This window comes from Austrofundulus limnaeus, unplaced genomic scaffold (assembly GCF_001266775.1).
Source record: "Austrofundulus limnaeus strain Quisiro unplaced genomic scaffold, Austrofundulus_limnaeus-1.0 Scaffold123, whole genome shotgun sequence".
Lineage (NCBI taxonomy): Eukaryota > Metazoa > Chordata > Actinopteri > Cyprinodontiformes > Rivulidae > Austrofundulus > Austrofundulus limnaeus.
Window position 1 is genome coordinate 32,755 of NW_013952525.1, and position 11,021 is coordinate 43,775.

The 11,021-nt window shown below is 36.9% G+C and overlaps 1 protein-coding gene across 1 annotated transcript in view; it reads right to left on the reverse strand.

The window, feature by feature from the left end:
• Positions 1-2,706: 2,706 nt before the first annotated feature.
• cnnm3 (cyclin and CBS domain divalent metal cation transport mediator 3) overlaps positions 2,707-11,021 on the reverse strand; it is a gene marked incomplete in the record, with an annotated part of 29,839 nt that continues 21,524 nt past the window's right edge. Inside the window, 2 exon segments of the mRNA XM_014015096.1 lie at positions 2,707-4,484; positions 10,092-10,218. Coding sequence (XP_013870550.1) covers positions 4,435-4,484; positions 10,092-10,218 — 177 coding nt within the window.

Sequence of the window (11,021 nt, forward strand, 5' to 3'; positions counted from 1 at the left end):
GCAAGGTTACTTCAGGTCACAGACATTAGCAATCGTTGTCAGATTTCAACACCCAGCCAATCACATGACGCAAGTGTCATTTTTAAGAAATACCAGCATAATGACACTGAATTTTTTTTAAAAATTGAATTCAGATGCATTTTTTAAATGAAAATTGCAAACATGTACAAATAATGACACTGAAATTTTTTAAAACTTGAATTCAGATGCATTTTTTATTCAAATTCTGATGGCACATATTTACTTCCATACCTCCGGGACAAAATTTGCTCAACAAGCTGTTTGATTTGGCCCACCAGCAATTACTAGATTGTAATTATATTAAGATTAAATATAAAATACAAGTAACTACAGGAGACATTTATATCTTAATATAATTACAATCTAGTAATTGCTGGTGGGCCAAATCAAACGGTTTGTTGAGCCAATTTTGGCCCGCAGGCCCCACTTTGGGCACCTCTGGTCTAAACCCTGCAGGATGGTGGACCTCCAGGACCAGAGGTGTGCAGTCAGTCATCAGGTTATAAAGTTGTTTTCCTTATATTTTATTATGTCACTCTCGCCCCCTGGTGGCAGAACACCAGTAATTCAGGGTTTCTGTCCAACTGGTGTGAAGTGCTGGGAGGTGAGGGTGGTGATGGGCGTATAAAGATTTATCTGTTAGAAAAAAAAAACATTTATAGACAGGGCCCAAATGTCCTTCAGCAGAAGTGATCAGAATAAATAAGTATAGATACATTAAAGTCCTTTTAAATAAAAGTCAGATCAGAACTTTTTGTGATCTTTTCTCATTGACCTGTTAGTGTCTCTGGGTCTCAACTGCTCCACAGTTGGCCCGATTCTTAAAAACACTCTGATCTCCCTGATGAGTCATCAGGTCCTGAGAACTACCAAAAACAAACCTGCTAAAGGTCCTGTCACAATATAATGTTTTACACTTTGTATGTCAACTTATGAAAGTTTTGTTATGACTATTTTATTCATAGCGGCTTTGTGTTCAATCTAATTACAGTAACTATAGGTCCAAAAGGGACTTGTAGATTTTTTTTTATCCCATCTTCAGTTTAGACATCTTCAGACATTTTCACAAGCTAGCATCAGTTGTCTAAAATGTTAGTGGGAGCCGGCCTTTGGCTTGGCTAAAGATTCTCCAAAAATGTGTACATTTCTTTGACCGTTGTTATAGTTCTCTCTCAGTTTTAAAACTATTTCAGCTTTACTGTTGGTTTCTACGGCACGTATTGACAGGAAAGAACTGCTGCATCATCATTTTTAAGTTTCCTGTCCACTCACAGACACTTTTTACCTCATCAGGTCTGTGTGTGGATGGATGCAGCAGAAAAGATCTGCTTTAACAAAACAGAAAGCGGTCTGAAAAACTCCCTCAGGTCCTTTATGAAGGTCTTGATTAGTTTTTGGTTTTAGTACATTTTGCTGTAGAAAGAATCTAGTCTTTGCTTCTTTCTGCACAGAACTCTGCTTTTTAAATCTTTCACATTCATACTGAGAACAAACTGAACCATGTTTCAGATTCCAGCCAGGACTTGATGTGTTTTTACTCCATCTCCAAGATAAAACAGAAAAAATCCAAACCATCCCAATAAAAACAGGATACTTGATCTTTACTCATCATTGATATAAAACATAACTGAACACAAGTTATTTACAGAGCATTTCTGATCTGTTAAACACACGTTAGAATAATTGACAGGTACTGGAAATACAACATGGAGTGAACACTGAACGCGGCCATGAAATATTGAAATGTTGGACTCATAAACACACATACTGATGAAAGGATGAGGAGGAATGTTGAGTGAAAAACACAAACGGGACAAAAAACAAGGTGCTTTAGAGCTTAAGACTTTTGCCCAACTGAAACCTTCCAGAACAGAAGCTCAGTCTGATCAGATCTGTCTGCTTCAGAAGCTGGACCCGATGTAGTGTTTAGACACCCAGTCTCAGCTCACTGTTAGGTCTGAGGGGCCCCTATAGGGGCCAACTTTATAATGAGTTCCCATGATCCACAAATCCTAGCCCCTGTGCACAAACTCTGGCAGAACAAACCGCAACATGAACAGCACTGAATGTTTCTACTCTGCTTCTTTTTATTATTATTATTATTATTATTATTATTATTATTATTATTTCACACAACTGGAAACAAAGATATCCAGGAGTCATCGGCGCAGACAAACTTGTTGGTGAGAAACTTGTTCGTGTGTGCCAATCTTTTCTCCAAAACCGCAACGACTCAAAGTTCAACAGAGCTGCTGTTTACTGGAGGACTACAGAATAATGTGCGAGGCCAAGAATGCAGCGCCACAAGCCGTGAACACAAGAACATGAGCTTTCAAAGAACGGTCAGCTGAGAATACAACTCGTTCACAAACCGACCAGTATATTTGATAAAATACTCTTTCTCACCACAAATTTATATGTTGATGAATTCTGAAGTTCTTTCTTACCAGTTTAGTCAAAGTTTGGTGTCAAATAATAATAATAATAATAACAATAATAAAAGAAGAATCTTGTCTSCCATCTGCTGGACACTTTTTGTTGTGCTCATATTTAGACGTCCTATTTTGCAAATGCTGCCTTTCTGAAATTTGGTATGCTTGTTTGTCTTCATGTCTGTGGTGTATAATGATGTGATTGTGATGCTGTAATTCTGAGTGTTTTATGTGCTGCAGAACAGGAACCTGCTGTAAAACAGCAATTATGCTGAGTCAGGCTTGATTTTTAATAATCTTTTCCTGTTAAATAAAAAAAAAAAGCTAACATTTCCTGCTTTCACAGACCAGCTGGTCGGGTATCAACCCATATTAAGGTTCAAACTTAATTTTTATTCCATTTTTTTCCAATTTGAACCCTCTGATGAACAGACAGACCATGGAGACACCTTTAACTTGTCACATTATAACTTATTATTATTAAGCATTATTAAGCTCTAAAAGTTCAAATGAGATGACAAGTTCCCATAAATTCAACAAAGGACTCTTTTTAACCAACATCAGAGACTTTTGTTGTTCAAATGGACAAATGCTTAAGTACACACTCACACACACACACACTCACACAGACACACACTCATATGCATAAATAGGTAACTTTGGCACCCAGAGAAATGAAAAAAGTAAAAACTAGTAACACAAGTTTAGAGCTGAAACCCAGGAAGAAAGGCACCATTTAAACAAAATGAAACAGGTGATCCCTCTCCAACCACTAGCATATTTCATTTTTTTTAGGTAAAAGCAGACATTTATTTATTAATCTGTTAGTTTCAATCCATAAAAAAGCTTTATTTTCAGTAAAACCTGATTATATAAAATAAATCAAGAGGTCAAGGGTCAGTTGGTGACAGATGAGAGGAAAAAACGGACTTAACTTCAATCTAATAAATAATTGAGTTTTATTTGCATTAACCTGGAATAGGTTATAATATATTTTATAGATTACTTCAATTAAATATATATACAAATGGAAATTACTCTGAGATGTGTAGCTGTCCAGCTACAGCAAAGGTGTCCTGTCCTGGTTCTGGAGGACCACTATCCCACACGTGTCACATGTTTCTCATGCTGTTTGGAGTCATGAAAACAACAAACAGATGCAGGATGGTGCAGATCCAGGTTCAGGATCAGACACAACTGCTCTGTGATAAAAACAATTCTGACAACAGTTCTGTCTTAATCTTCTCATTATTATTATTATTATTATTATTATTATTATTATTATTATTAGGGTACAGCACAACTCTTGTTAGTGTTTCTGCAGGTGTCTGTATATCTTTTCTCTAAATGTAACTGAATCTCCTTTAAGTTTAGCTGAGATATAAAAGGTGTAGAAATATTTTCTTGTGTTCAGCATCTTTTCTCAGGGCTGAAGTAAGGACCCAGGACAGCTCACTATCATTTAGGGCTAAATATTCACAGGTCGATCAAATCAAAGCACTTTCACTATAAAATGACCTCAAACAGATCGAATAAAGTGTTTTTTTAACACCAGTCTGTCAGGAGGAGTGAAGAAGTTTCCATACAGCGACTCAACTTTTCTTCCATTTTCCAGCAGAACTGTCAAAGTTTGTTCATCAAAAAAACGCTTCAGTTTGGCTCGATTATTGAAACCATGACATCACATATACTCTGAGGTTCACCTCTGTCTTCAGTCTCTATGTTTATACAAACTTATATACAGAAACATCAGAAATAATCACTGAACTGAAACCAAAGAAAGGAATGAAGGTGGAGACGAAACATGAGCAGGAGGTCTACATAAAACAGGATTTCAAAATAAAATCCCTCCTCCGGTGTTCTCCACAAACTACGCTCCAGCCATGGAATATTTAGCAATAAAAAATAACAGAAAAAACCCTCTGGATGTGGTTTCATTTGTTGTCTTTGTCTCTTAAATAAGAGACCTGATGGGCCGTGGCTACCCATGAGCCTCCTCTTCTGTGGAGCTCTCCTGGGTTCTGCTGCCACCTGTGGAACCCGACCAATGAGAGGAGAGCTGGGGTGAGTGAGGGGTGACACACACACACACACACACACACGCACATACATGAGGAAATAAAGGCTGACAGGAGATAGAAAAGATGCCACGAGAGACAAACCTGCTCTATTGCATGAAAAAAGCTACGAAACTAAAACTTTGGACTCATTTAAAATCTTGTTATAATAAAGAAACTGAAGCTTTTCTCTGCAAAAGAAAACAGTTCATCACTTTAGCACCATCTTCTCTGTTATAATACACTTCAGGTTCTGAAACACGTCCACTGGACCCACATATTGGAGGTCTTCTTAACAGTAAGCAATAGAAAATTCCTAATGAGGGAAAATTTACTGAAATTCTGACCATTTATTCAATAAAACTACATTCTGCATTATTGTTTTAGCAAATTTGATGCATGCATTTGTAAGAAAATTTAGTGTTCGTTAACTGAAATCGTGACGAAACACATAAAATTTGAATAGATTAAAATGTGAAGTGAATGGACCATACAACACCAGTGACTGGAGTGAACGCCGGTTTACTGCTGTCTGTGCAAGCACGAAACCAACGCTGGCAAGAAAACCGGAAGTCCCGGCGTATAAATACATGGCTCTTCAGTGCCTGGTACGCCCACTACTGGCCTACGGCTGAATCACAGACACTCAGACAAAAAACCTTTACTTATGTTTTATTAACGGTTTTTTATGTGTTGTGATAGTGTTTCAGGCATGTATCTAAACTATTTTAATCAAGACTTCACAATAGTCAAACAATAGATTATAAAAGTCAATAGTAAAAAAGGAAAATTATGGAAATGGTCTAGTGCTTTCAAAATCAGTATCTAACATGACTAATACATTTCTTCGAACTCCCCCTGTTCACATGACAATTACTCATGTGAAGACATTCATAAAAAAAAGGATGTAAATTTGTGTCTGGTCGATTATTTCTTTGTTGCAATAATGCTTCTTTGGCAATAAATCTTATGCTGTTAGAAAGCCTGTTAATTTCCCTTTTAAATGGTGCCACATTTGTAAGGAACAAGCTTTTGTGGGATGAGCAGTAGAGCTGAGTTTTTGGCAGTATCTCCCACACTTGAAAAATAAGACTTATCATTGGAGGCAATCTCAATGCAGAGAGATGTCGAGACGAAATTCTGCAACCAGTGGAAATCCCCTATCTTCATTTATCAGAGACTACCTCCAGAGTTTAGGCGTGGAGAGGATGGAACGACCTGCCAGCAGTCCTGAACTCAACCCCACTGAACACTTGTTGGATCAGCGGTCCACCAAACACCAAACATGTCAGTGGCAGAATAATATGTTTGACGATGGCAGAAAGGACTTAACCAACTTTTCATGTGTCATCAGTGGGTCTTCCATCAAAACAATGACCCAAAACTGACTGCCAAACAAAGTAAGGGGTTTCTAAAGAAGCAGCTCTTTAGGATGATGGAGTGAGCAAAATCTGAAGCTTTGACATACTGTACCAAGAAGCACTTAAAAGATTTATAATGTTTCTGCAGAGGAGTGGGCCAGAATCCATACTGAGATGTGAACAAACCTGGTGACCAACTATAAGAAATGTTTCTGTGCTGCCAAATATATTTCAACAACTATGAAGTCATGTTTTCTTGAGGATCAAACTCTTATTTCACTCAGTTTTGAACTGTTACACATATAATGTGGGGTTTTCTGGACTCCTAGTTAACTTCTGTTTCTCCTTATTAAAACGAAACAATAAAAGCACTGTTGTTTTTTCAGTCATCTCTCAGATTCTGGGATTATTACAGTCTGAAGCCTGACAACTGAGCTGAGGCCCTCAGATTGATTATCTATAGCTAAAAGTTTCTACTTTAATGTGATGTGAAACAAATACTAAATATTTCCTGAAAGCAGCTAAATATTATACAATTACTGAGGTTCAGTAGAAATCAGGTAAAGTGCTCAGGTGAGACAAAAACAATTAAAAACAGAGATTTTTAGCAGAATACTTATATTAAACACAACTGTAAACAGCTGAAGAATAAAGTGCTTTTAGTATTAATAACAAAAAAAAAATCAGTTTATTTACTACCTGATTTATTTTACTGCATTATTTTTAATGTCTTTATATAAAAAAGCAATATTTGGTTTTATTGTTCACATGCGCTTCAGGGATGAGGTGTTATACGATATATAAATATAATATATAAATATAATTTATACATATAGAACCCTCCTGCTGCTCTTGGAAACCAGTTATTTTGAGCCAAGGGCAGCAGGAGGGTTAGAAACACTTTGATGAACTTTTTTTTAACGAAGCCCGTCCAGTGACATTGGAGAGAAAAAATTAATGTGTGGCCACAATTTATTATGTCATGGTCACGAGATAATAATATGTGGCAGTTAGGGATGTCCGATAATATTGGCCTACAGATATTATAGGTCCGATATTAGCATAAAAATGTAAAATCTCTATATATTGGTATCGATTTTTCTTTTGATAACAAAAGCCCGGTAAATTGATGCCTGGATTTGACCAAAATGTGTTAATAAATGCTTGTGGTCCAGAGATGTTCACCGGTGTGCGATTGATGACATCATCAAACTGGATTATCTCAGGGGGAGCATGGTCCAAACTATTGTTTGAGACAAAATGTTAAAAATAAATATGGCACTTCTCCCCTAACTTTAGTTAATTTTTTTTTGTACAGACAATGTTTCTCTATGGAATGCATCCAGTGGGGTATCAAAAATGAGGCATAATGTCCCTGACAGGCGATATATGATGTCACCTTAATATCGGTTTGTAATATCGGTTAATATCGGAATCGGAAATTAAGTGTTGAAGAATATCGGCATACCGAATATCGGCAAAAAGTCAATACCGAGCATCTCTAGTGGCAATGCATTACATTTTTTAACCTATGTCACTTGATGGGCTCCGTACTACCTCTTCAACATCTAAATTTAAACATCTAACAACACCTACCTTTTTAAACATGTATTAACAAGACATGTCAACTTTAATAGCATTAGTATGAAGCTGTTCTGTTTTGATTAGATTGTCAATCACTAGTTTATCAGAATAACTTTAATTTGTATGAAAGGTGCTTTATAATGAAGTTCAGCTGAAGATGAGGAACATTTTAAAGCAGCAGAGATAATCGACTCGACTCTTTGTAAAACTGTTCAAACCATCAAAGCATAGACAACATTTATTAGGTGCATCTTGTTTTGACTTTACTGAAACAGTTTTATTAGTTTTTAGTTTAGAGTATATTACTACTGTATAAACCACTGTAAATAAAATATTTACTTATTTGGGAAGACAGGAAGGTCTTTTTATTCTTTTTTTTATATTTTACTCTGAAATTCTTCCAAAAATACAGTTTCTTAGCTTCAAAAATAGTGTTTGGGTGTGAACGCCAGGCTGAGATGATTAAAAATTAAATAAAAAATAAAATGTTCCGGTGTGGATGGCTCATAAAATATTAGTTTAAAAAAACATTTTTAAGCATCCGTCCACTCGAGTTGTTTTTTTTCTCCCATGAAAACACAGTTGCTGTTTTTAACCATTTCAAACACAAATTAAACAGTGTTTTAGGAAACTTTAAAAATGTTGCAACAATTATTGCCTCTAGACTGAAAAAATAACTTCACCTGTGTGACGTGTGGCCAGCCAAAACTAAACTTTTTGAAAACTACGGCATCATCGGCCCACCTCTAGTCTAATCTACGAACGGGGGGGTGTTGTGTTACATTTCCTGCCTGATGTAGACGCTGTGTGCCTGTTACGGTTGGGCATTTAGCCGATAGTTAATAGATAACTTCAGCTGCATGTAGCTGATGTTGTGGCCTTGATCCACATCTTCTGACTTTCCTCACACTCCAGTTTATGTTGGTGTTTCAGGTGATTAAACAAGTTTGTAGAGTTTGTGTTAACTGCTCCACGCCGCCTCCTACCTTTAGGCTCACATGCAGCATGCCTGACACTGATAATATTATTATTAATTTTAATATTATTAATGTGTCGCACACAAAAATACGTGATCACATGGCACTAATCGCAAAGTGGCAAATATTAACTGATGATTAATTGCACACAATATGATTTTGCCCAACCCTGGTGCACGTGCTCCACGCCTTGTTTCCTGTTTCTGCCGTCATGTCGTGGCAGTGGTACGGTGCCTCGTACAGGCCTGCCACAGTTAATGCACCCGTTAAGGCGGTTCTCATTGTTTCTGTATGGATGGAGACATTTCTAGAAAATGAGCTGAGTTCACATGAAAAATGTTGAGAAATGGCAAGTAAAACATGCCCATCATTTCTGTGTGGACAAGGCTTCAGTTAGAAAATGAGACAAAGACTGAAAAATCTAACAAAACCATCCAAGGAGCCATTTTTACTTCAGAGGTGCATCTTTTCATTTGAATATTAAGACATGAATCAAAGCTAAAGTGCAAAAAAAAATTCCAAGATCTTTTAGGCTTCTTTTTTTTTAAACTAAAAGTCATTTGTTGGAGGGAAATAACTTGGATGAACTACTGTAATACTGCAGATTAAACTGACCATTTACAAATAATAATTTAAGTGTATTCAGACACGTTTCAGTCTTTAAACTGACTTTAAGCTGTTTATGCTTTGTTCTCATGTTACACTGAATTTCTCCAAAACGAAAAAGGTCAAAGTTTGCAAGAACCATAATCAGGGTATCTGCAGGTATTAGCAAGTCAAATTTAAGACTTTTTAAGACCTTTTTAATACCAGCTTGAATGAAATTTAAGACCGAAAATATAAGCGATGGTTCTGCAGAGACGGCTGGGGGAGACGGAGAACTTTAATCGCTTCTGCCTGACAAAATTTAAGACCTTTGAGTAACAAATTTAAGACCAACTTGCACATTTTTTAACAAATTTAAGACTTTTTAAGGTCTTAATTTTAGATATGTGAATTTAAGACTTTTTAAGGACCCACGGACACCCTGATAATGAATACCTCAATGGAAATAAAGCAGCATAATACTGTGCTGAATTATCCTTAAAGACTTCAAGAGTCATTTAAAAGTAAGCCTCCAATAATAAAGCCAGTGAAGACAGTTCATCTCCATCTGTGACTCTGATGTTTAGCAAACATTAAAGGATTTTATCTACTGTACCTAAAGAACAGAAAAACTGATTTAAGACAAGCGGAAAAAACAAGGTTGAATGGAAAAACACAACCACACACACACACGCACGCACATTCTGACATGTTTTTAGGAGTGGAAAAATGCCCATTAGAACAACTGGTGAAAGTATCTTTGTGTGTTTAGTCAGGGACAGGCTGAACTTGTTTACCTCATGCAAAAAAAAAAACAAACAGAAACCCTAACAGTAGTTGTCAATGGTATCAAAAAAAGAAAAGTTTACAGGAAACTCTGGGTGGGCCAGAGACAAGAGGAGGCACACAAGGAGGGAAAAGAAAGAGAAAGAGAAAATTCTTTTAGTTCAGTTGAAGGCAAACAGAAAAAGCACAGTTCTACAAAGGCTACAAAGGCAATGTGAAACAGAGAATGTTGGGAGGTTGGCGAGGCAGCAGACCCGGCAGGTCACACAACGTTTTGAGCAAAGCTACCTTGTGCTGTGTTTCTCTCATTTAGCAGCTTGGTCTGACTGTTGGGCAGAATCTTGATCTCTGGAGGATCTGGACTCTGCCCGACACGTGACGCCATGAGAGCGTTCAGATACTGAAGGCGTGTCACCTGCAAAACACACACAAGCAACCCGTCATCGTGATCCTTGACAGTGTTCGTGTTCGTATTTTATAAAGGTGTCCTCTCTGATAAACTCGTCACCCTCTTTTGAGTTTGATATTTTTAAGTCATTTAAACACTTCAGTGCTGCAGTCTAGTAATCCTGTGGCTGCAGGTTAGGCTGGGTTCACACGGCAGGATAATCGTGCTGGTTTGTGCCCTTCTGACAATCTTAAGGATGCTCAGATTATCGTGATGGCTCTAAAGAAAATTCTGCCAGATCTTCCAGCCGTGGGTGATGAGTTAAGAGTCATCTAGTCCAGAGATTCTTAACCTAAAGCGCCACCTTGAGGGCCTCAAAAGAACAACAGTTTTAACTTTGGTCCGCAGAGGGCCGTGGGACCGCATAGATTTTGAATAAAATGCAATACACTTTCTCACCACTAGTAGCAGTAGTGCGCCACTCAGTTGCTTAACAACGTTTTTTAATACATAGAAGAAGAACCTTAGAAACCTGCTGAGAATGGAAACCTATTTTAAATTAAAAGTAGAAGAAAAAATGAAAGTAACTCATCAAAAAATGTCAAAGTTTGTCACTAATTTGAAGTGCAGCCTCTGTTTTTACCATGCAATGTTTTAAAAGTTCAAAACATTATCAAATACAGTTGCAGATACAACTATATTTTAATTTGTACTTTAAATTTTTAAACATTTTGAATGTATTTTAAAGAGAATTTAAACTTGTCAAAAAGCTGTTACTGTTATTGTTTGTCACTAATATGAAGAGCAGCTCAAATTGGGGACATTTTCGG